This window comes from Zootoca vivipara, chromosome 1 (assembly GCF_963506605.1).
Source record: "Zootoca vivipara chromosome 1, rZooViv1.1, whole genome shotgun sequence".
NCBI classification, from domain to species: domain Eukaryota; kingdom Metazoa; phylum Chordata; class Lepidosauria; order Squamata; family Lacertidae; genus Zootoca; species Zootoca vivipara.
In genome coordinates, this window is record NC_083276.1 from 90,442,972 (window position 1) to 90,469,698 (window position 26,727).

At 44.6% G+C, this 26,727-nt stretch overlaps 2 protein-coding genes across 2 annotated transcripts in view; one reads left to right on the top strand and one right to left on the bottom strand.

Moving 5' to 3' along the window:
- The first annotated feature begins 232 nt into the window (after positions 1-232).
- On the top strand, positions 233-6,911 carry TSN (translin). Its single transcript, XM_035128845.2, has 6 exons — positions 233-401; positions 1,243-1,336; positions 2,742-2,838; positions 3,141-3,256; positions 4,833-4,912; positions 5,302-6,911. The coding sequence occupies exons 1-6, from the start codon at positions 336-338 to the stop codon at positions 5,536-5,538; spliced, it is 690 nt and encodes a 229-aa protein (XP_034984736.1). The 5' UTR covers positions 233-335; the 3' UTR covers positions 5,539-6,911.
- A 320-nt stretch (positions 6,912-7,231) lies between these two features.
- Positions 7,232-26,727, bottom strand: part of LOC118091662 (uncharacterized) — a 78,297-nt gene continuing 58,801 nt past the window's right edge. The window contains exons 3-8 of the mRNA XM_035128831.2: positions 24,696-26,440; positions 19,069-19,165; positions 16,995-17,199; positions 14,069-14,697; positions 10,935-11,080; positions 7,232-9,827 (exon numbers count right to left, since the gene is read on the bottom strand). Coding sequence (XP_034984722.2) covers positions 9,032-9,827; positions 10,935-11,080; positions 14,069-14,697; positions 16,995-17,199; positions 19,069-19,165; positions 24,696-26,248 — 3,426 coding nt within the window. The 5' untranslated portion in view covers positions 26,249-26,440 and the 3' untranslated portion in view covers positions 7,232-9,031. The remainder of the gene's footprint in view (positions 9,828-10,934; positions 11,081-14,068; positions 14,698-16,994; positions 17,200-19,068; positions 19,166-24,695; positions 26,441-26,727) is intronic.

Consider the following 26,727-nt stretch of genomic DNA (forward strand, 5'->3'; position numbering starts at 1 on the left):
CCAGGTAGAAAGCGATATGAAAAATGTGGCCAAGACGACGAATAAGCACCTTGGAGCCGTTTAATCTCTCCACTTAGGCTGTGCAGCTGCCTCTGCCCACGCCTACTTGCCCCCATGGAAGCCAGCGAAGAACGACGCCTACCGGTAGGAGCTGGGCCTGGGACACACACGAGAGCGGCGCGTTTTCCTGTCAGGCAGAGAGAGGGGCAGCCCCGCGACGGCAGTGTGGAAGGACCCGTCCCTTTGGCGGCACGGAGAGTGGTGGGAGTGCCCTGTGCCCAGAGCGCTGTGCTTGCAGACCGTCCGACTCGCAGCTTCTCCTCGGCGGCGTCGCCATGTCCGTCAGCGAGATGTTCATCGCTTTGCAAGGGGTGCTCACGGCCGACCAGGATATCCGCGAGGTGAGAGATGGTCGCGCCGGTGCAAGGACCACGGACGCTTCCCCAGAGCTCGGAAGGGTGATCCCTTTCCTGCCCATCCCTCGCTGCTCCTCGGATCACGGGGACTAGAGCATTGCTTTTCCTACCTTTCAAACCGCGGGAGCCAACCTTTTAACAACTGCATGCCTGAAACATGGGGCCCATTTCTATCACGTAAACAAAAAACAGCCCTATGTATCTTTTTTTGTGGATCCTGTAACATTTACAGTACATCCTGTAACATTTCCCTCAGGAGAGGGAAATTTAGTTGTTGCTGTTTGTTACGCCAAGTGTGGGAGAAATTGCATCGGCTGAAATTTTCCGTCCTGCACCACCGTTAAATATCTTGTTCTCCTTTGCGTCAGGTCGCCTGTTCTTTGTCAAAGCTGAACATAACAAAAACCAAAAGCCAGTAATGATTGCAAGCACTGCTACCCATCTTGGGTCAAGGTGTGATCCACTATGGGGTACTGACCCATCACAAGTAGCAGTTTGATGAACAGAATCATAGTAACAACCTAATTGCTTCATAGATAACCATTAGTTAGCTAAGTATCGGAGACCCCGTTTTTCAAAAGCCAAGTCGTGTACCCACTGCTTTTGAAAATTTTGATATCTATGGTTTTTTGTTACATGAATGGTGCCACAGATTACCCGGGTGGGTTACTGGGACTCCCTGGGGTCCACGAACCCCCAGTTAGGAACCAGAGGTCTAAAAATTTACTAGAGAGAAAGACAGGCAAAATTGAACAGCAGCTTTGTGCTAACACATTGCATATTTTTCTGTACCATCAAGTTCTGAGTATTTTATTGTTGTTTACAGGAGATCAGGAAAGTTGTTCAAGCTCTGGAGCAAACAGCCCGGGAAATTCTTACAGTGCTACAAGGAGTCCACCAGGGGTCTGGATTTCAGGACAGTAGGTCATGCTTTGTTTGCCTATTGAGGAAAAAAATATCACAAACATGTTTACATGCACAAAGAATGGTTACAGAAGATGAGGATAAATTACCACTCAGTAACATAAAAGTGAAATGGTTATGTGTTTTGTGAAAAAAACATTTTTCTACTCCAGTTTCTTTGTGAATTGGAAATGCAGGAAAGTGAATAATGTACAATAGACTACAACACTAAATTTGACTTGGTCATTTTGGGGCACTTAACTAGTCAACAAAGACTCATTCAGTTGTGAAATCTTAAAACAATTCTGGTGTCTATATCCTATCAGGCAGGGCAGGGCAGCTTGTGTGTTCTCTGCTTGAGCAGAGCCAGGTGCAAAAGACATATGATTAGAATTAAAGAATTCAGAGCCTGGAAATTTTTTAAAGGCCAGAACTGAGCAAAGCACACAGTCTTTCCACACAATAATCCACTCCATCCCCATTTCAGCAGTACAATTTAGTGGGTCATTTTGTTGTTGCAAGTGCTAAACATATCAGAGTAAGAAATCCTTCCTGATCTGCTTCAGATCACCCAGAGAATTACTATTCAGTCACAATTTACCTTCTGTTCACTCCAGATGTGGGGAGCCTAAACAAGTAGAAGCAGGCTTCCTGCTTCAAACTGCCACCCTCCAACTTGTGGGGATTGGGGGGGGGCAGTGCTAGCACATTTGCTTCCACACCTCTACTCATCTGACAGCTTACGCAGTTGCAGGAATGAATTTCCCAGTAGAGCAGAGCGGCTGCAATAGCATTCCCACAGTAGAGCCATTGATATTTACTTTGAGGGTGGGAAGGGGGAGGAGGTGGGAAGGTCAGGGCTATACAGCCGAGCTAGCTAGCAGGAGCCCTGGATTGCCTCTGCCAGGGCATCCATAGAACCCTAACACCCACCCACCTAGTCTTTCTCTGTGACAGTGACTGCTTCCAGGCACCTGTTGCTGCAGCTGAACCACTCCTGTCATCATGAACTTATTTCAGTGGGACTAAACCATGACTAACTTAGGCTGCAGTCCTGTATCCACTTAGCTAGGAATAATCCCCATTGAACTTAATAGAACTTAGTTTTGATGCATAGGATTGTTGAGTCCTATGAATGGATCCAGTGATTCAAACTTAATAGAAATTTAATAAATATATAAATGCTGTTGGGGTTGTTGTTCATTATAGTACATATGTTTGTGTTTTTATGTTGTAAACAACCCAGTGTTTTTCAGAGGGTGGTATAGAAGCAAATAAATAAGAAACCTGTTTCTGTAAAGTATAACAGTATTGTCTTTGCTCATGGTTCTGTGCCTAAAGGGTGTTTTCTTTAAAGAAACTCAAAAACCAATAACTAGCCTTTGTTTTCAAGGTTAAGTGCTGTTTGGTTTTTAATTTCAGTACCAAAGAAGTGTCAGAAGGCTCGTGAACACTTTGGTACTGTTAGAACACAGTTGGCCTCTCTGAAAAACAAGTTCCCTGCAGATCAATATTACAGGTTAGTAATTATTTCCTCCTGCCTTTGTGGTCTTTTTTTATAATAATATTTTATTCTTTTTTTCCATATAGAAAGTTACATTTGTTACTGAGCAATTTTAAACCAATCATTTTAATATGATGGCTATGATTTATTTCTACTGTTGGAGGCAGTATGCTTCAGCATACCAGTTACTGGGAACCACAAGCAGGGCGGATGCTATTGTACCACCACAAGGATAGGATTTAGGACTAGATGGGCATTTTGTCAGTCTTATGTTTAAAGTGCCAGGAATCACTTTCTCTCTCCCCCCCCCCATGCAGATTTAATGAACATTGGAGATTTGTGTTACAACGTTTGGTGTTCTTAGCAGCATTTGTTGTCTACTTGGAGACGGAAACCTTAGTGACTCGGGAAGCTGCTACAGAAATACTTGGAAGTAAGGAATTCTTTTTTCACTTAAACGCAATGAATGTTGGCTTTAGTGATGTAGCAAGGCTCCCTGTCTAAGGAATTCAGTAAAATGTTAACCTAAATCAACACATCGAAAAGCTTCTACATGTCACTTAGCTTTCCTTCTAAAACCTTTTGACATAGTTTGACGGTGAAATAAATACAGAGCTTCAGCTCTGCAAGGTTCCTTTTTTAACTGAAAAAAATTAGTAACTGTGAGTAAAAAAGGGAGTCCATATATGCACTGCTTGAGAGCGATGAGTTGGCAGAGTTGCAGGCTCCCTGGAAAGGTAGAAAGTCCACAGTGAAAGACAGAGGAATGTGGGAAGATTAGGTACAGTGTATGAAGCTTCTATACATTCTTATTTGCAGTGGTACCTCTACCGTGTTTCTCATATTATAAGACATGTCTTATATTTATTTTTTCCTCAAAAAAACACACTATGGCTTATTTTCAAGGGATGTCTTATTTTTTTCCTCCTCCTCCTGCCGCGGCTGGCATTGCTGCTGCGCCTATCACTATGTCTTATTTTCGGGGTATGGCTTATATTCCTTGAATGCTTAAAAATCCTGCTATGGCTTATTTTATGGGTATGTCTTAAAAGATGAGAAACAGGGTACTTACGAATTTAATGCGTTCCGAACGCACATTTGTAAGTCGAAAAAGTTTGTAAGTCGAATCCCATAGGAATGCATTGGAAGAAAAAATTCGTAAGTCGAAGCAACCTTATCTAAAAATTCATAAGGAAAAAATCCTATATAAACCGCATCCAAGATGGCGGACGGAGCTCAGTTCGTAAGTAGAAACATTCGTAAGTAGAGTTATTCGTACACAGTACTTTGAAGAAGCCACACTTGTATTCAGTGAGGCTTACTAAATCTGTTTAGGATTGCAGCTCTACTCCAGCAGTGTGGACTTTGAATGGCAGCTACTCATGAGCCCTGCTACCTGAAAATCCTTTAAACTAGAGATGCTAGGGACCGAACCTGGGGCCTTCTGCATGTAAATAATGTGGTCGGCCACTGAGCTTTGGTGCTTTGGATTTGGGGCTCAGATATGTAACCAAGATGACCTGGTTAAACCCTACAATCCTTCCTAGAGCCTGAGATTAACATCCGAGGTACTTCTCTGTGTGCACCCACCGAGAGATGTCAGAGAGTGGCAATGAGGGCCTTTTCAGTGGTAACTTATAGGGTACTCTGCCCAGGGAACTCACCTGACGCTGGCTTTGTCCTCTTTCAGGCACTAGGTGAAGACATTTTAATTCTCCCAGGCACTTGGACAGCAGCACTGGTATTGGAACATTTGGTGGCTACCAGGGTATATACATCCGGTGTGAAGAGCGTGGATGCTTTGTGCTGTTTCAGATTACTTTTTCTTTGGATGAACACTTCTAGTATTTTATATTTGAATTGTTTTTGAATTGATCAGTGTAATTAACTAACCATTAACTTAAAAGGAAGGCCTAACCTGAATTGGTACTCCTTTAATTTTGGAGTCTTCTAACCCTGATGATTTGTATTACCAGAGTTGAATCCAAATTAGTTCATTCTTTTTGCAGTTGAATCTGAAAGAGAGAAAGGCTTTCACCTGGACATTGAGGATTACCTCTCTGGGGTGTTGACTCTGGCTAGTGAGCTGGTAAGTAGAGAGTATTGAGAAGTTTTAGAACTAATGCAGCATTACTTACCTAGTTGGACTGAAAGTAATATCCAGGGCCTTGCATGGACAAAACTAGAGGTTAGATACCATGGTTCTTTCTTTAATGAAGTTTGCTAGTTGCTCTTTTTCTGCAAAGGGAGACTTATTAGAGCTGGTTGCATATTACTCTACTGTAAGGTTCGCAAGATTGAGGCTTCTTCATCAAATATGCTCTAAAAGCCAGTTTAATTTAACCTCTGGAAGGAAGACAAAGTGCCGAATACCCTGTCCAGATGTTAATACTGTTGTGGGACTCCAGTAAGGCCTACCTGGCCTGATTTGGTCTGTGCATGTCTGCTTAGCTTGCACAATTCTGCTTTCTTCCATAGGCTAGGTTGGCAGTGAACAGTGTCACAGCCGGAGACTACGCCCGTCCCCTCCGCATCTCTGCTTTTATCAATGAGTTGGATTCCGGATTCCGCCTTCTCAACCTGAAGAATGACTCCCTAAGGAAGCGCTACGATGGCCTCAAGTACGATGTCAAGAAGATAGAGGAGGTGGTTTATGACCTGTCAATCAGAGGGCTCAACAAGGACTCAATTGCTAATGCTGCTGGGGAGAAATAGAGCAGGGCTTGTTGAACTGAAGCAATCGTTACCTCAGTCTTGCTGCCAATGAAGGAGAAGCTTTAACTTGAGCTCTCCAGCAGTAGTTTAGAGGAACCACAAAGTTGCATACCACTGTTGTTTTTTCCTAATGGAATGTTTAGTATGTCCAAACAGAAGCCCTCATCCCCCCCATGCCCCTCTAGCAGGCTCTGCTTGCAGTCCCAAGTCACTCTGGTGTAAGCAAACTGTCGTCTCTGAACTACAGCTGTTGCTATCCCATTATCCCTGCAGAACCAAGCATGGAGATTATTTCCCTCCTGCATCACAGCCTTTGTTCAAGCATCATCCTTTTTGGATCTCCACTTCATTTACACGTAGCACAATTTATGCACACTGCTGCCCTGGGCTCCTTTGTAATAAATAAAAGTTCAGTACTTGGCTGCAGCTGATGTGTAAACAGCTTGTCCAAAAGCATTCATTTTCTACAGTACTCATCTGTGTGAACCAGATAATTGCTGCATAAAATCAAGAGTTCAGAAGACACATTGTTGGGAATGTATGTTTTCAAATAGTCACCATTATACAGTACACATATATTTGTATCCTTAAACATGCTGATTTTTACATTTGGGAAGAAAAGTGAAATAGTCATTGAAGCTGAACAGTTGCTTGTGGGCATGTTCCATGTATACATATATATATATGCTTTAAAAAGCAAATCCTGGAACATGTTTTAGGTGATTTTTTGTGGGGGGAGGGGCAGAGATTTCAAGGAGATAAGGAGTTACGTAACAGGGTGAAGGTGTTTGTGGTCCTTTGAATTCTAAGTGACCTGTTTCACATTTCCTTCATTTTGTATTGTATGTTTTTTATATAACGTTCTTGGTCCATAATGCAGCAAAGAATGCATTTGGCCTTAACAAAAAACAGTGACACTTACCTTGATCCTAAACACATGTACATGGAGACAAGTTGCTTTGTGCATAGGAACACAGCTTTTGTATGTAGGGTGCAGGTGCAAATCACTCTCTTTTCACCTCCACATGTGTGCTACCTCCACTGTATTGGTATTTAACATCCATCTTCTGAATCTCATTTATATGTGCAAAATTTGTTTCTGCAATATACTGTTGTTCTGTCTGAACATTTTTCATATTGTGTGCTGTATAGGATCTGTTTTCCCCCTTGCCCTAAAGTTTTTCCTTTGGCAAATATCACCTCCAAAAGATAAGAAAAATATTTGTACTTTACTATATTAGTGGCTGTAAGTATCTTTTGTTTGTAAATCTTTGCCTTGTTCTGATTACTTTTTGGGATGGGTGGGGGAAAGTTCATTGAAAAGCAAAATCTTCCTTTGTTAACATGGGTAAATAAAAGACACTGTTCTTTAATGTTGTGCTTCTGTGATTTTGTTATGAATGTTTCTTACAAGCTTGCACCCTGTAATTCACAATAACTTGTTTAGTATACGGGTGTCATATTTTCTTCATTTTAACGAAAACCCCTTCTTTCAAGACACTGCAATTCTACAGCGCCCATTTTGGGAGGAAGGCTATGATAAAGCATTCACAACTGGTGCAGAAAATCTTGCTAAATGATATTCTTACAGGTTTTTTTCCTGTCAGCTATAGAATAGAAAAGTGCTGCCACGTATTTTGTTCTCTAATATTCTACAGAGTTCTTTTTTATTATTATTCTCATGTGTCACTAGGATAGGTGTGATCTGGTATGGAAAACAAAAAGAGGAGTTAATTAAAGTGCAAGGAAACATAATTATTAAAACATTTTATGTTAATCTACAATAATGTAACGGATTCCTTTTCAATTAAAATTTTGAAATACACTAGATTACATCATTTAAATAATCACAAACTAGAAGAGGTAATTGAGCCTTATTAACAGAAGCATATTTCAGAAAGATTTCTGATGTTAAGACATTCCTTGGATTTCTACAATGGGTTTTTAACCATTTACAAACAAATCCAGTGATCTGTAAAGGGAGAGAGTATTGCTTATCCACAGGATTATACAGGTATTCTGGAATGTTTGTGAGTGAACTTTGAATATATTTCGGCTTCCTTTTCCATTTACATGTTACATGCATTCAGTGCAAAGTAAAACTCGGTAAACTGGTTCCTACATGGGCATGAGGGTAGAAGTAGAAAACTGATAAGCTAACAAAAGATGAATGAATTAAATGTTTCCTGGGAGAGCAAGCTGAAATGAGGCTAATTATACTGTCTAAACATTCTCCTTTATTGTGTTAATACTGCTCTAAATTTGACTGGATGTTGCCTAATGCTGTTATAATATATGCACAATGAAACCAGTCTATCATATATGGTCAAAATTCCATTTTCCCAGCACAATCATGCAGTGTCAGACATCTCACACTCTTATCTGATCCCCACATTATTAACAATATTAGCTCAATATTTTCTCTCTAGAGACCTGCTCCTCATGATCTGGTGCCAATAACCCCTAATTACCATAGAGGAAGACATCCCAAGTAGGCCACAAATCTGAAGGGCCCGCCCTGCCCCTCAGATAGACAACACACATTTTGTTGTCTTCTCTATTATGCCTATTTACAAAATGTGCAAAAGATTCCCATTACCCAGAATCTAGATCTCACTTCTCTTACCACTTAAGAGCCTCCACTGATTTCTCCTTAGGCCAAGTTGTGCTGAAGTGATTATTTTGGCTAGCCAGATTAACTCCTTATGTTCCTACAGCTCATGCTTAACTCTCACTCCACACTTAACAGGCAGTCTTCAAACTAACAACACTCTTCCTTTTCTCTACCAGCTCAGTCAGTTACACTAAGCAGAAGGTTGGCCACCAATCTCCTCTAAAAAGGACAGCCTCCTTTTGACAGTTCTTGTTCCACGGGGCCCTCACTTTATCACCTCATAAGGCGATGCCTCTCAAAATGGGGAATGTGGATTTGTGGGGCACCTACAAGAGAGGGGGTAGCATTTTGTATGTCTTATTGATAAGTAGGTCTATAAAGAGGTTCAAGATTTCCCACAAGCTGAGTGTCTACCTCATGGATTTGCTGAAAGTGAAGGGTGGAATGGTCAGTCACAGACTGCTGTGGGTTACCTGGACCATGGGCTGTGGAGCAGCTGAGAAGAGGAGGAGCGGAGGTAGGGGAGCAACTGTGTGTGTAGGAACCACACAGTTGGGAGCAAAGCAGACATAAAGGTTGTAGGAGCCAGGTAGCTACACCCAATGAGGTTTCTAAGTTGGGTTGTATGGAAGATCTAACAAGCTTAAAAACGGGGCACATTTTCTCCTTCAATTTGAGAAACACTTATTTAAGTGGTACTCGTCACAAATGAATTCTCAGTAGAAAATGACATTGTTATGGATAGCTCCAATGCTAATTGGCCAGGTGAAGTTCATCCTTGGTGCAATTTTTGTTGAAAAGGAGATCTTCAACCCAAAGCAGGTCGTGGGGAAATATCTGAGCTTACTTAGCCAAGTCATTTCGCAGTCAGCGATCCTTTCATGACCTATTGTGCGATGCGCTTATCATGATGTTGGGCAAGGCGTTGCGCCGCTTCTTCCAGGAGCCCAGCTCCCGAGAGTACCTGCGTATCTGCCTGAACCAGTGGTGAGTCCGTGCCTTGTCTCCATCTCGGAACACATAAGACTCCCGCCTGATCTCAAGGAGTTCAAACGTGTCGTCGCAGTCGGGATCCACAGAGACCACACAGTTGCTGAGTCTCAAGGGCTCCCTGAGCAAGCTGAACTTCCCATTGTTTTTGTCCCTAATCAGTACCAATACTGCATCTTTCACAGGCCCTGGCTCTCCGGGTTCAAAGCTAGACTCGGAGGCGCGCCTGATGTTGACCATGAGGAGCACTTGCATGTTCTGGAATTTTAAGGTCTTGCTGCCCTTTTTGACCCACTGCCCATCAGGAGGCTGGGCCAGCTGCAGGGGCCCTTCCATCACAAAGCGGGTTTCTTCCCGCAGCCAGCCCACAGTCTTGATAGCGGTTTCCCTCATTTCAATGTTAATGACCTCCCTGTTCTTCTTGCTGTCCTGGCGGAAGGAACGCAGAGTCCACGAGTTCCCTTCCTGCTTGGTCTTCATGTTTATGTGCTCCAGGTGGGACTCAATGCGGCTTTTGGCCTCCCTCAGGCTGCTGTGATCTGGGTGGTACTCAGTGGTGGCTTTGATGATGCGGCTCAGCAGAAGTGGGTACTTGGTGACTCTCTGCAGTGGAGCCATGAGGAAGGACCGCAGATTCATGCGGCGAAGCGCTGTGTTGTCGTTCTGGGAAACATTGAGGAAAATCCTGCAGGGAGGTCAAAATATATATATATATATATTGTAAACAAGTACAGGAAACAGAAAAGCTTACACCGAGGGTCTTGTTCTTACATACACATTAGGCATTGCTATCTTTAATAATTAACATTTACAAGGTAATTATGACTCAAGATCCCAGAATGTTATTGATATATATACTGCTTTCCTGCAAAACCATTCACTTGATTTGCTAGACTCAGGAACATTTTTGATTTTTTTCCATTCTCAGGCTTTGTTAATGCATCACTAAGGTAAGGTTCAATAGACTTGCGGTTGATATCTTAGTTGTTAAATAGTACTAAAATTATGCAAATGTAGACACAGGGCAGTATCTAGCATATTAGTTGCATTAGTACAGGGAACTTTTTCACCCTCTCCTTGTCCTATGTGTCCCCTGTGCACCCCCTAAATCTGTTCTGAGGGCTCCCCCAGCCCTCTAGAACAGATTTGGGGGGGAGGTTGGAGGTGCAGGGAGCACTCAGACACTGTACTGGGAATGTCACAGGTGGATGGGCACAGCCTTTCTTTTGTTCTGATAAAGGACCAGTTGGTGACGTGCCTTTGTTGTTAAACTCTTCAGCTCTAGCTGATGCCATGTGCAAATGTCTGGACATTGATGACCCCCCCCCCCTCCCCAAAGCATACTTGCTCCAAGGGGTGTTGCTAAGCACTTAAAAGTATGGGCTCATAGACACACTTTCATATATCTGAATTAATATGTACAGATGCAAATTCAGAATTTTAATATTACAGACGGTAAGCCCATCAGGCACCCCAAATATGTTCAATTATCTTGCACCCCACTCCAGATCTGTCCCCTCTTAAATTAATTAACTCTCGTTTTCCCAACAGATCCTTCTCCAAATTCATTTAATCCCCTTACAATTGCCCCCATTCATTATTATCTCTAGGTACAATCATTTCAACAGCTGGGTACACTTGCCCTGGGCCTTGGAGGGTTAAGATGACTGGGGGGCTCCACCAGGGGCCTGCAGGACTTACGGTGTCATGTCAAGAACAAGACTTCCATGCCGGGCTTCATACAAGCTCTGAATGGTCCTGCTACCAACCCAAGATTAAGAGGTCTCCTCACCTGAGTAACTCCTTCTCTTTTTCCAGTGCATTGAGCATGTTCACTGAAGATGACTGCTGGAGGCAGTACGTCTGGAAGGCAGGCAGCATATTGACAAATTCCAGGAATATTTCACCGATGCACACAGTCATGAGGTCATCATCACCCTGCCGACACACAACACACAAGACAATGCATCAGCCAGAGACGTGGAGGTACCAGAGGCCATTAAAAGCCACCGGCCTAATATTCAATTGTGGCGAATTTGCTGGAGTGGAGCTGGTGACATTGGTGTCTCTGCAGTTTACGGGGCTGAGGTGGGGCAAGGCAGTGGCAAAGGCAGGGCTGTGTGGACATACTAGCAGGAGGACCAGATTGGTGTCATAGAATCACAGAGTTGGAAGAGACCACAAGGGCCATCCAGTCCAACCCCGTGCCAAGCAGGAAACACCATCAAAGCATTCTTGACATATGCCTGTCAAGCCTCTGCTTAAAGACCTCCAAAGAAGGAGACTCCACACAGCCCTGACTGCATCAGCGCCCTGCCCTGCCCCATCCCAGCCCTGCCCAGGTAATATGCAGCTCAGACCTACCACCTCGACTGCAACTGCTAATATTATAATATCCAAGCTGATCTTGGACTACGCGTTAGCAACACACCTCATGATAGCTGTTTCCAGGGCCGTCTTAAGCGCCCCTGGCGCCGTGGTGTGCCGGATCCCTCCGGCGCCCTCCCGCCCCGTTTCCCAGCGCATTAAAGTGTATGCAAACACAATGCAAAAGTGATTAATCTCAGCTTGACAACCATGTTGTTATTCCCTTCCATGTCTTTTAATGATTTACTCTCCTGATGTATATTTTTAGAATCTGTTACATTTTGATTCCTAATTAAAAAAGATAAAAGTATTTCACAAAAGACTATTGCAAGACCATTCCCCTTTTTTGCCAGCATGAGGTGCTGTAGCACAGAGGTTCTGTTATGACAGAGCATACTACACTATTGCTGAAACAAAAACAAACATTCATAATTAAGGAAACATCCCATCCAACTTAAATGGTTTGATGAAATCCATTAGCAGACAGCATCCTTGCAAGCTAAACTGGATTTCAGTTGAATTCCATGGATTAAATCTGCATTTTTGCAATGCAAATTTTGCACATATGATTTTGAGTTCTAGATTAATTTTAAAAATCGTGACTGGCAGAGCTGAAAATGGCTTACAGGATCCCTTATGCCTTGAGTCTTATCCCCTACCCCCAGCTCCTCTATTGTCCTTGATCTCCCTCCTTGGCTTCGCAGCATCTTAAAAAGTTCAACTACGTATCTGACGTAGTGGATAGCATTATCACATTTCCCCATTTTGGAAGATTATATCTTGGCTTAAAAAGACACAAACCTTTTGCCCGCCTGCACCACCAGCATGCAGTCCCTGGAAGGTCAGCTATGAGGAAATACAACCCTTGAACTGAAAAGGGTTCCTTGACCCTCAACCAGACTGGCTGGGAGTGACCCCCAAGGGTTTCACACAAGTCTCTTTTCCAACCCTACCTGAGAGATGCCAGGGATCAAACCTTGAACCTTTGTATATAAAACATGACCTCTGACACCATCCCTGTCCTGCCTCCTTGTCCATATACCCAGTACTGTCTTCTCTGATGGCTCTCTAAGGCAGAGGTTCTTCACTGCACCTGCTACCTGATCCTTCCCCTTCCCTCCCTTTTTAAAAATGGCTAAGTCAGAGACTGAACCTGGAACCTTCTGCATGAAAAGCATGTGTTCTCCTGCTGAGCTCTGGCCCTTCCCCAAGGTGATTATCCGGCCTTCAAAATAATACTCTCTCCCGCATATGACTTGCAAAGTTCAGCAACAGGGTGCAGAGCCATGTGCCATACACAGGATGCTAGTCTGTAATAATGAACCACCAAGAACTGCTGTTCCAGCAAATTATAAGTAACCTTGAGTACGTTCAAGAAAGAGAGCCAGTTTGGAGCGTGGCTCAAATAACACTTAAAGGATTTAACTAGCCTTGCGTCTGTTCTTGGCCACTGCCAATTGTTGGCAGGCAAAGCCGCTTTTAATTGCTCTCCTGTGGGCAAGATGGGCTTCTTTGAATGCTGCTGTAAAAATTAATTTCATGGTAAAAGGGTGTTTTGTTTCTTTCAGAGCCCTTAATAAAGCACAGGGCATAATATAAATACACAGCGGCGTGCAAATGCCATTCGCTTTGCTGAGGTGTTAGTGCAACCGTCTGCCTGCCGGCATTGTTTTCCTTCAGCCAATGGAAATGCGGTAATATTTGGCACTGATGGTAGGCCTCGCTGCGCAGCAAATTGAAAGTGCTAAAGGGGCAATTCCACATGTCATAAAGCTAGCCCCAGACTGGTCTGCTCAGGAGCACATGGGGCAAAGGGACTCAAGGGGTAAGGCAGCCTTCTCCAGCCTGGTGCCCACCAGATGTTTTGGACTACAACTCCCATCACCCCTGACCATTGGACATGCTGGCTGGGACTGATGGGAGCTATAGTCCAACAACACCTGGAGGGCACCAGGCTGGGGAAGGTTGGCATAGGGATTCATGCATCGCAGGGGGTTGGATTAGATGATTCTATGATTCTACAAGGCACAAAGGATTTTTGAGATGCTTATTCACCAAGTGGGCTTGAATTCATGTATCTTGTTGTCAATCACAAAGAAACACTCCGACTTGTTCCCTAATCTAGAGGCAGATGTTTTCTCACACAATTGAAATGACAATAAATAAATAAAAAGATGGTACCCTTTGGAACACAGGGAAGCTGCCTTATACCAAGCCAGACCATCTAACTCAGTGCTGTCTTCTTTGACTGGTAGCATCTCTCCCAGCCCTACCTGGAGGTGGTGGGGGTTGAACCTGGGACCTCCTATACGCAATGCAGATGCTCTTACACTCAGCAATGGCCCCTTCCCCCTTTCAGCAGCTAAAATGAGTCAGACGGAAGCACACCCATTCTCAATTCCCTTACCTGCTCATTAGGCATTGTGCCTTTCTAATGAGTGGCACAACCTTTGAGTGCCATAGTAACAAAGCTACAATGGCAAAAGTAGCTTATTATAACTGCACAGGGAAATGGAGAAGAAATCTGAGACCACACACACACACACACACACACACTACCTGCTCAAAGGCCTGCTCAATCTCTTCCTGAAGGTACTCCAGGAAGTTTTCGTTGAGGTCAATAAGCTCCTGTATGTTGCTGAAAACCACCAGCAGCTGGTCCTGTGTTAGCAGGCCAGCAGCTTGCATGGGGAGATAGAATTCTTCCTTGATGATGCGCAGGTCCTCCCCGTAGCTGGTTTCAGTGTTGACAAACTCCAGCACTGACTCCTTCCTCTCCGTCCGACACTTCAGGCACTTCTCGCAGAGGACGGCCCGCCTCTTGTTCTGGTTCTGGACATCCGTCTCCATCGGGAAGTGTCTCCCCCCACAGTCAGTGCAAGGCTGGTGGGCCTCCCATGCCTGCAGAGATGCCAGCGTCTCTGACGCCTTGCTCCTCCACTTCCTACTCAGCACCTGGCTGATGCCGCTGTCCGCCCGCTCCATCTCAGCTGACCTCATTCTTGGTGCCCCTCCACTGATGGCATCGGCACTGTCCCTCTCGTCACTCCCGCCCACAATGCCACTGTCGGCGCTGAGACTGCTGACGTTGCTCCAGCGGTGTTTGGAACGAAAGGAGCCGCCCAGAATGCCATGGTTCTCATCAATGTTGCTGCTGCAGTTGAGGTTGGCTTTCGTCAGCACTGGGCCTGAGCAGGGGGGGAAATAAAATAAATCTATTTGTAGAACCTTCCCATTGTTTTGTTCCTCAGCCCTGTTCATCCCACAGTAAAAAGCCTGTCCTGTTTTGTTTTGTTTTGTTTTGTTTTTCTCCTTGTGACCAGGAAGGATTCTGCAAAGTATCTGAATACAGAGACAGGGAGAACCTAGTTCTTAATGATATGTTGCTACATTCTGGCATTTTCATACATACATAAAGGTTTTCTTTTTCTTCATGCTAAGAAAAGCTTGACCTGATCACTAAGCATGCTCTTAAAGGCACAGTAGTAGGTCATTAAAAAGAAAATAGACAGAAACCCTCCTTGTATTGTACTGGTTAAATTGTCCATCTAGCCTAACGTTATCTCCAAAGCCTTGGCCAAGGTGTTCCTCAGCCTTGCCTGCTGATATCCTTTAAATAGACCTAAACAACTTGTGACCCACCAACCCAAATATATCCCGCTGGCTACATTGCTTGCTGGGTGCTTCTATATATTTGCAGCCCCCCAAAAGTAGAGGTTTATCAAACTCCTGGTGGGCCACAATGCACAACTGTGTTTAGTTTTGTGGGCCACAAGCTAGGAGGTCTACTTGACAGCATGCAAAGAACATGCTGTTGGAGGATTGATGGCGGCTAACAGATTGAGGTTGAATCCTGACAAGAGAGAAGTACTGTTTTTGGGGGACAGGAGGCGGGCAGGTGTGGAGGATTCCCTGGTCCTGAATGGGGTAACTGTGCCCCAGAAGGACCAGGTGCGCAGCCTGGGAGTCATTTTGGACTCACAGCTGTCCATGGAGGCACAGGTTAATTCTGTGTCCAGGGCGGCTGTCTACCAGCTCCATCTGGTACGCAGGCTGAGACCCTACCTGCCCACAGACTGTCTCGCCAGAGTGGACTACTGCAATGCGCTCTACATGGGGCTACCTTTGAAGGTGACCCAGAAACTGCAATTAATCCAGAATGCAGCAGCTAGACTAGTGAATGGGAATGGCCGCCAGGACAACATAACACCGGTCCTGAGAGATCTACACTGGCTCCCAGTACATTTCCGAGCACAATTCAAAGTGTTGGTACTGACCTTTAAAGCCCTAAACGGCCTCGGTCCTGTATAACTGAAGGAGCGACTCCACCCCCATTGTTCTGCCCGGACACTGAGGTCCAGCACCAAGGGCCTTCTGGCAGTTCCCTCATTGTGAGAAGTGAGGTTACAGGGAACCAGACAGAGGGCCTTCTCGGTAGCAGCACCTGCCCTGTGGAATGCCCTCCCAGCAGATGTCAAGGCAATAAGCAACTATTCTACTTTTAGAAGACAACTGAAGGCGGCCCTGTTTAGGGAAGCTTTTAATATTTGATGCTGTGCTGTTTTTAATATTGGGTTGGAAGCAGGGCCGGCCCTACGGCCAAGCTGGGTGGCGCAGGGTGCCACGGCGCCGGCCCGCCTGCCGGCCGCTCTTCCACACATCAGCACCCTCGGCAGTAGTGCTGTGCGCTGAGCCTGCCCGCCGCGCTGGGAAACGGGACGGGGAGGCGCCGGAGGGATCCGTTGCACCACGGCGCCAGGGCGCCAGAGGTGCTTAAGACGGCCCTGGTTGGAAGCCACCCAGAGTGGCTGGGGAAACCTTCCGCTACAGCGGGAAACCCAGCCAGATGTGCGGGGTATAAATAATAAATTATTATTATTATTATATTACGCTTCTGAGTTACATTTCTCTCTTTATTTCAACAGCTAGGGAAGGATGCTCTCATTTGGAATTTGGCTCAGGTTTGTTGGAAGGAACAAGCCTGTCCTAATGAACTATGCAAACAACAGGCAGAAGCCACAATTGACGGCTCCATCTGCTCAGTATACTTGCAGAGCAATTGTTCTAGGTTCTACCTACCTTTCGCTATATCATGCATGAAGTCAAAGGAAGCACTAGAGGATTAGAACACTAGATTGAAGCTTAGCTCATGACACTGCCTTACCTTTGCATATCCCCTTTCCTGCATTTGCCAGGAGCCAGTTTGGTCCTGCATGGGCCAAGTCCCAGCTATTGGCTGTTGCTATGAATTGTACAGACAGAGAGCACACTGGAGGAGGAGCTGCTACCGTATTCCCTCTCCTCTGGAGGGACCCTGGAAAGCAAAGCATAATCCAATGGCTGTTGGGTGGGAAATGTTTGGAGGTTAACTCTCTGAATGATGACTGCTAACCTCATGTCAAAAAAAACCCACCCAGAACTATGAGTGGCATGGACAGCCCCTGCAAGTCATACACAAAGGGAGAAAAAAGCAGGGGGGGCATACTGGAGTCTCTCTCTTGCCGGCGCTTCTGGGCATGCTGCCGTGCTGCTGCAGCGATCTTCAGCTCCAGTTGTTTCCTCTTCACAGCATCTGTTGGCATCGGATCACTGAAATGAGGCCGCAGCCGACACTCCCGTTGAGCTTTGGTGCAGTCCGAAGTTTCGTAGGAGATGTCAGAACTGGATCTGCGGCAGTTGGGGCTGGAGCTCTGGAAGGAAAGCAAGGGGTGGTTGTGGGGAGAAGTTTCTACTAAACAATATATGAGATACTTAAAGGTAAAGGTAAAGGGACCCCTGAACATTAGATCCAGTCGTGACCGACTCGGGGGTTGCGGCACTCATCTCGCATTATTGGCCGAGGGAGGCGGCATACAGCTTCCAGGTCATGTGGCCAGCATGACAAAGCCACTTCTGGCGAACCAGAGCAGCACACAGAAACGCTGTTTACCTTCCCACTGTAGCAGTACCTATTTATCTACTTGCACTCTGATGTGCTTTCGAACTGCTAGGTTGGCAGGAGTTGGGACCGAGCAATGGGAGCTCACCCCGTCGCGGGGATTCGAACCGCTGACCTTCTGATCGGCAAGCCCTAGGCTCTGTGGTTTAACCCACAGCGCCACCCGTGCCCCCCCCCCACGTAAATATATGTGGCCAAATATGACATCCAGCACCCCCTACCTCTAAAACAGTTGTTTCTCCTCTGGGGGGGGGCAACACCCTCACTCAACAAAGGAAGAAAAATATGAGCTGTTAGTGTTACATTAAATGCATGTTCATGAAATCTGTGTGCAGCTGTTTAAATATGCACATAGTTTAATATTGGGGTGTGTGTCAGCAAGCAACATGTCTATTTTATCAGGCTGTATGGGGAGGGTTAGCAGGATGGGCAACCATATGTGGACAGTGTATCACAGCAGCAACTTTACTCTAGTTAAGTTGGCAACAGCTCTCCTTCCTCAGCCACCACGGTTGGCAATCCAATCCCAAGGATTTGGATTTGTAAGTGCTTGACTGAGGATGAAACGGGCATTCCTCCCCATGCCTTTCCTTACATGCTTTCTGAAGGCTAGAACTTTATGTATATACTACATATTTAAACCACTTTCCAACTGGTTTCATTGTCATGGGTCATGACCAAGCGATCAAGAAACTCTTTTCCGTGAAGGATCTACACAGATTACTCTGAGCACCCTCACACAGCTGTTGTTCACTCAAAGCTCCAGTTGGGTGAAGCTAGGATAATAAAACAACTCTCAAACCAATTTTAAAATATTGTGGGCCCGATCCAGCTAACATTATGTGGACAGGTACTATTGAAATCAATGGGGAAAGTTAATCACCAGTTCCATTGCTTTCAATAGTATTTTGGGCCACTCCAGATATCCTTCTTATTACGCACATGTGATGATTCATATTCATGCTGGTAGGTTATCCATGATTCCGCTTTCAGTCGTTTGCATGTGTCATCATTCCTAGGTGAACATACTTTTCAAATGGTGCATGTCCATAGCTTCCTGCTGAAGCCCTGTAACTTTTCATATCACAAATGTCTCAGGTTTTTTGTTTTGTCCTGCATGTGTTTTGCTACAGAGCAAGATTATCCCTCCAGACAGGAATCATGCAGTAAGACCGGGGAAACATTTGCAGAACATCTGATAAAGCAAAATAATGTGTGGACAGTCCAGCGTCAATCCACCACGATTGCACAATTATTGCATGAATGACATGTTATGGAATACACCTCCAAAATGCACCAGTCGGAGGGGGGGGGGGCTTAGTCACAAGTTAACTTTAGCTGGATTTGCACGGTAGTGTTGATGTGTCTTAGGTAACTTCATTCATTAGCTTGCTCCTCGCAACCACCCAGAAGCAGGAAGGGTGAGGTGGGGCGCAGGAAAACAGGAAAGAGGGGGGAGAGAGGTAGAAGAAGGGAGGGAGGGAAAGGCATGGAGAGGAGAGCCAGAAGAGTATTAGTGACAGGGGTGCAGAATAGCTGAGAGCTGTCATAGCAAGTAAAGTTACAGCTCACTGACCCAACACTTCTGAAACCCCTTTCTGCCCCAGGCCACGCAACTCACAGTGGGTTGATGAGAGTCCTCCACAAAAGTGAGGTCATCCTTCTTAAATTCACACAATCCTTTGGAGGTGGGCTCTGGGCTAGCTTCACCACTGCAGCTGTGAAAAAAGGGACATCACCCCAATTAATGTCCTGCACAAACAGCAATCCAGAGCCAACTCCAGGGGTTGAGAGGAAAATGCATCTTTAAAGCTACAGTGTATTATTCTACAGGTCTTCTAGCTTGTGAAGTCAAAAGCACCTCATATCTTCTTTCTCCTACATATGCCATTTCAGAAATGGACTTCTACTGATGCAGTGGATGATAGGGTTGGTGTTTTTTAAAAAAATGAAACTTGTTTGTAAATCTAAAGGGTTGCCCCCCTTAATATTTCCTGTATAAAAGCAGCATGCATGAAATCTTTAAGCTTTTTGTCCCTCTTAGTTGTTTTATTTGCACTAAGATAGGAGACAACTTTCTGTTCTGTCATCAGAAAGTGCTCCCCTAAATTATCAGATACCATGAATAATTTCTCATTAATAAATGATAATGAAACTGTATATCCAAGCCCCGAAGGAGGGAAGAGAGAGGACAAAAGCTAGTCACACCCACATACAGGATTAGCGGTGGCAAAAACAGCTATAATATTTAGCATTTACGCAGCTCACCACACTACGCAGTGTTCACTACACTTGGCACACAATTACGAATGGATGAAAGGGTTTAAGATTTCCAGATGTCAATCACACACAAAAATGCATGCTTTGCTTATTTGATGTATTGCATTTGGGGGTCTTCTTGTGAATCATCAGGAGACTGCAGTATCCTTCCTTCTGCCTGTGTTAAAACTGTATACCATTCTAGATAGTTGCCCTCTAGGCAACCCTTCATACAAAAACACAAAATACATATTCCCCGTGTGGCCCATCACACATTATCTCACAAATATACAGTGAATCTTTGGTTACTACCAACACTGCTTCATATAGCATTTTTTAAAAAAATACATCATTTAACAAAACAACAACAGAGTAACTATACCAACTCTGGATAGTGACATTGGATAATATACATTATCCACGTGGCTCGGCTCACTTCCCTGAATCATGTGGCATTATCTGATAGGAAGACAACTCAGGGATGTGTGACTTGTTCACTCCTGCTTGCAGCTTGTGGCACAGTGATCTGAAATGATCTGTAAGGAGCTGGTGCATGGATAATCCTGCCTTACGGGGAGGAAAAGGGAGGTTGGAGTCCGTGCCAGTTCAGTGTTCTCCAACTCTATGACTCTGCCTAACTGGGATGACAGCACTTTCTGCCCCACAATGTTATACACACCATGGACAATTTTCCAGCTTAGAATGCAGCTAGCTTGTTCTATTTCTCAACTGAAGCTGGTTTGGAAGGAAATGCATCAAAATGCAGTAAAAGTATATCCCCGCTTACGCATGTTCGACTCTCACGTGCGTGGCCATGTATATGCTCGGTGCAGGGAAACAATTAAATAAATATTTAAACTTCAAAAAGGCAAGAAAAGGGCAAAAACAGTCCTAAAAGAGCACAAGAACTGCAAAAATGGCATGAAAAGAGCAGAAAAAATGGCTAGCAATCCCAGGAGCCTTTGCAACTACAATCTCATGACCCTTTGCACCAACCTTTGAGTTGGAGTTTGAGAAAGGAGGTTTGGAGGGAGCGATTGTAGTGGAGTTTGGCATGTTTTGGGTGGCGTTTGGTGGGGAGGGTGTTTACAAGATTTAGATGTGGCTAATATTCTGTGTGCCCTACTTCCCAAACCAGCTGTGGAAGTACACTGAATGCAGAATAAACAGAACTGTGAACACCACCTCAGTTTTCCAGAGAAAGAGAGAAAAGGTATTTCAGGCGATATGCAAAATGGCCAATTATCTTAAAATGACTGGGAATTTCCCCTTGTAGGAAGTTATTTCTCTCTATATTCAAGAAAACGTATACACACAGATCCATATTTACTGGATACTGGAGTGCTCTTATCTGTACATTAGTTCTCATGATATATATCCTCTCCACTGCCTCTTAGCTGTCTGTTTTTGCATCTATTCTATCTCTTTCTCCCAGGTGAGAGTAGTTCTCCCATATAGTATTAGAGCAAGGAATTAATGTGATGGAAGATTTCTGGATGGGAGAAATGTACAAAATGGTACTGCAACTATTTGTGGCTGAGGTGGTTCAATCAGAGATGTGCCTAATTCGAATGAAGCTAGAGTGATCAGCATATGAGGTGGGTGTTGTTTTTGTTTTTGCTAGAAGTAGTAACTGGCTTCAGTTTTTGGAGAAGGGTAGTCCATTTGCCTGCTTCACTGGGGAAAAAAATGGTTCCCAAGGCTCCACCCTATTTACTGCCTCACTGCTGTAGATCCCCAATGGTCCAACTTCATCTTTAATTTTATTATGGAACCATCTTTATTCACCTCTTAAATCACTGAGCAATACTTCAACCTTGAGGCACCCTGCCATCTAGAATTCCTTCATCTTCTCTACAAGCTGGGCCTTTCTGTTATGGCTGAATTTTTCCTCTTCACCTCTTCTCACTTCCCCCATATCATCCTTGACATTGGCTGCTGTTTTGACCTTGAAAGAAAACAATATTTTGCCCAGCAACATGCTCAAATCCAAATATTTTTATTTTCATTTTTTTAACCTTGGGACTTTTCTTTCCTTAACTGCTTTCTCTGTCACCCTAAAATTTCTGCCTGTCTTTATTTAATTCCGTATATACTGGATGCTCTGATTTCCTGCCCATTCACTGACTTAACTATTAATAATGCTCCAGGTTTTCATCTTTCTCTGTCTTCAGAAGTCAGATTCACAATCAAAAGGTGAAACAGGTAATAAATCAGGACCTCCTTTCAATCATGCTTTTTTTTTTTTGCTCAAGTAAAAAAATGCTCTACAATTCATGACAGGCTTTAGATTATTCCATGAAGATAAAATGCTACAAATCAGAGGCTCAGAATTAAAACATTAAGCTGCTTATAAATGTGCTGAGTAAATAACAGTGGATTATTTGGAAGGAAGTTCAGAAATAAAGGGCAGATGTGTTGCATGTAATTCAAACACATGCACAAAATTCCAGCAGAATCTTAAGAAGCCTGCGACGAGAATAACCCAGGAAGTCTTTGCATGAATGAATGCTAACTTAATCTGAAATGATAAAATTGTCATGGATGAAAAGGGTATCAATGGCCAGTAGTCATGAAGGCTATATTACCTCCAGTATGCCTCTGACTACCAATTGCTAGATAGCATAAGTGCTATTGTGCTCATGTCCTGCTTGTGGGCTTCCTGTAGGCCTCTGGGTGGCCACTGTGGTAACAGGATGCTGGACCAAATGAACCTTTGGTCTGATCCAGCAGTGCTCTTTTTATGTTTTTATGTGCTGAAAGGATGCTGCTCCATGTAAATAATTGACTGTATGCAGTAGCTCACCTTATGGCCTGGCCTCACACCAGATCTCCCCATGTTATTCATATTACTGACAGGTTTTCTTACAACAACCACTGGGTCAAATCAGGCGGCATGGGGAAAATCCACATGGCAAGACAAGGCACATGAATACCTGGCCCCATGGAGCAACTGCCACAAGGACCCAATTTCAAGCAGCCACGAGTTGCTGAAGTGAACCTAAGGCTTGCAACCCTATCATTGCACTGCCTTTATCAAAAGACAAAACCAAATCCTGAGAATATGTTGCCTTCTCAACTCTAGTGACACCCCTGCCGCTGAGCCAGAAACTCCCACCGTCAAAACAAGATCCTCCATGAGATTGCTAAAGCTCTGGAAGAAAATGACAGCTGGGTTTTGAGCAAATAATGGCTCTCAGTTTTACAATTTCAAAGGGAAACTGTTTGGTCTCATAAGCTTTTGACTGAAAGTCATGAGAAGCTTGGCAACTGGTTGAAATGACCATTGTGCTTTTTTCATGGCAATGAATTAATTTCAGAAAGCTCTGAATGCAAGCAAACTGAGCTTGATAAAGTCCATCTATTACTATGACCCTGCCTGGCAAAAGAGATGTTGTGAACAGAAGAAAATAACACTGTGTGATGGATCTCAGTCCCATACTTGCAGAACCCATGGCTTATAAGAGCAGAGGCTGGCTCACCTGAGCAAGAGGAGGTGTTTTTCTGCACTTGGGGCAATGGAATCTCTATGTCGATCAGACAAGTGTGCCTAAATTTTTTCAGACCAAAGGGCTGCATTTTCTCAGTCTCCAAGCTCCTGTGTGGTTTTTAATGTTTGAATACCCCTTTCTTTGACTTTTGCTGCTCTGATGGGTTTCACCAGGCTGTATATTATGTATTTTCTGTTGCTTTTATAGTTTTCTTGTTCTCATTCTTGTTTGTTACTTTTATTTTCAAATTTTGTATTGCCTTGAGGTTATACTCATGTCTGCACATCGATAAACAAGATTTTCTGGTTTATTGTGAACTGCTTCTTTCCCCTCCTAGCACCAGAAAGATAAACTAGGAAGCAACTATCTGAATCAGGATTCGTGGTTTGTTGATCCCTAACAAACAAACCATGATTACAAGCAAATAAGCCATAGTTGTTGGCTTATGGCATGTGGACTTGTTAGGGAGCAACAAATCATGATTCCTAGCTTGGATGTAATGGGAAGCCAAGACTTCCTGATTTGTTCATCCTGCCTGGGGGGCGGGGGATGAGGTGGGAGTGATTGAGCATGCTGCTCATTTACAATAAACCACAATCTGCCAGAAAATCTGACTTATCATGATATGTGTATATGTGATAGAGCAGAGCAAAAGTATTTATATATAAACCAATAAGGGTGCCATTCAGTCACCCCATATGACCCTAAAATAGTGAATCCTAAGCTTATGGTTCCAACAAGAGAATTCAGTGTTCAGCCTTGAACTCATCATGGAAACTATCCCTCATAGGATTTGTATTGTACGTTGCTCCAACTGCAGGAAATCTACCAATCTATTAGGTCTCCATAACCATTGATAGCTTAGAAAAGGCAGCATTTTTTGAATTATTTGCCCAAGTCACCTGAAAGTCAGTTTTCAAGTGGTCACAGACTTTAATATTATGTTTTGTGTCACCTCCATCCACATGATTGACATTTCCTCCAACCCTCTGCCCAAAGTCAAAAATTAACCCTCCCTGTGAAGATCTAGATGTGTGTCAATGAACAAGAAGCACCAGTCATTTCAGTGGCTCAAGGAACAGAGCAAACACCCCCACAGGGCAGAGGGAGCCCCCACCCTCTCCACAATCCCCAGACCACCCTTCTAGATTGTTAGGCAAACTCCTTCCTGACATCAGATATACCAGTTAGTTAAAACCCCCGGCTTCATCAGTTCTCCCCAAGTGGCATATGGGAAAATGTCTGCACAAATTCACACAGCCCCAACACTGCCTCTTTCCCTACAGCTGCCTGATACCTCAAAGAAAGGAACTCCCCACAGATCAAGAGGGGGAAAGCTATTAATGGCGTACGTGTCTGTGCAAATTATTACACCTCTGCAGCATACTGATTCAGCAAGGAAATTCTATAAATTACTTAATGCAGCTAAATTTGAAAGTGCATTTCTAAGTACCCTAAAACTGAAATTGCTCTCAAGAACTCTAACAGAGTTGGTTACCTCTTCTTAATGAGGTCCAGGGCAGAGCCTATAAATTCATCCTTCATTTTCTGCAGCTTAGCTCCATAGCTGGATATATCTGTTGCTTCTATTAGCAATGGGCAGCAAGAAGACTGATTTTCAGGCACCACTGGCTGTCCAGCATGGTGAAGGACTTCGCTTAGTTGTCTTGCATTCAATCCCTGAGTCTCCCCTTCAGCAAAGGTTTTCCCTCCCTCCTCCCTAAGGGCTGCAGCAGATTGTAGAGGTGGTCTTGGAATTGGACTTGAACAAATGGGGACTGGGATTCTATCTGAAGTTGGCACCTCATAGTGCTTGTCCCTAGCCATAGGCATGTTCATCAGGCAGAAGCTCCTGTCCCATGTGGATGAATTATCTTGATAGCCAACAAAGCCAGAAGTGCTCTGGGTATTTTCATGAAACACATCATCATAATCATCTATCGTTGCAACCGTTTCTTTGGCAAGAACTTGCTGGGCACCTGAACAAGGGTTCTGGTTTCTTTTTTCTTCCAACTTTTGGGTTCCTTCCTTCACATCTTTTGTCACTTCACTGCTGCCACCGAGAAAACACGTCTCCTTGATTCTCATCCTCTTGAACTCTTCAAAAGTTGGAATGTAGAGTCTGTCTTTGAAGTCCCCTTTTTTGCTCAGCTCCAAAATCCTTTTGGTGTCTCCTTCCCCCTCATATCCCTTTAAGGATCCAGTCGTTTGGGACTTGACCATGTCCTGGCCATCACTGGCACAATGGAGTGTCAAGTTGGGCGAGCTGTTCTGTCTCCTGATCTGCAATCTTCTCCGAGCTTCTTGCTTGATGTCTTCTGGGTTTGTTAGTCGTCGAGAAAAGCAAGGCCGATGACTTCCCAGAGCTGTCCATGGCCCGTGAGTGAGGGTGGCATGCTGCACAAATATGGTGCAACAGTTCACCGAACAACCGTTCTTATATTGCTGGCATGCCCGGCATTCAGAGCATTCCCTTGGAACCAGGTCATTCAAGGAAACCTGAGGTCTGAGAGGCTTGCAAATCTCTGCAGCTTTACTACTGTGAATTCTAAGTTTTTCCTTCAGGGTTTTTTTGGCATCCCCGTCGACGGAGGAGAAAAGCCATGGAGGCACTTTGGCACAAGGAGGAAGGGTGATGTCTCGCGCTGCAGGTGGAATTCTGTCCAATGTGAGAGGGAAGTGTCGGCAACATTCAGGTGAGCTGGGAGATGGAGTACCTTCCGCAGAACACTTCGACCAATGAGCTGTGCCTTTGTAATGGACAACAAATTCTTTGTCTACATTTCCATAGCGGGGATGGCAATGCGGATCAGCCCCCGTGGCCCAGTGTAGATTCTCCACACTTCGATACAGATGTGTCCCTACATTGCTGTCTGCTTTGCTCACAGGATTAAAGTCCCCAGTAAAAATGCGAGCGTCCAAGTTCTTCAGTCGATGCATGCTGCTAACTGAGAAATCCTTTAAGCCATGTTGTGCGTACAGCTGATTATTCTGGCAGCTCAAAATTACCCGACAGTGTTCCTGCCTCTCATCAACGCTGATGTATGTCATAGCAAATCGGCGCGGACAATCTAACAGGCTGATGCTTTTTGAAGGAAGAGGGCAAGAGGAGGAAGGAGTTGTCGGACTGCTCAGGCGCTGTTCAGGAGTCCTAGCCACAGACAGCAGGGGTGTGCTATCTGGGTACTCACATCAACGGGCAGGCACATCTCCACTATGAGAGCATGTGTGGATGGAGAACACCTGATGATGCAAAGAAGAAAAGGGAGCTTACAGAAGAGACACAGCATCCAAAGAGAAGACGGGCAGCCAACGAACACGGAAGTAACCAAAAGTGAAGCTCACCCACTACCTCTGACAGCATGCTCTGTGTGGTATGGTGTAGTGGTTGGAGTGTTGGACTACGACCTTGGAGACCACGGTTCAAATCCCCACTTGGTCATAAAGCTCATTGGGTGACCTGTGGCCAGTCACTGTCTCTCAGCCTAGCCTACCTCACATGGTTAGTGAAAAGGTAGATTGAGGAGTGG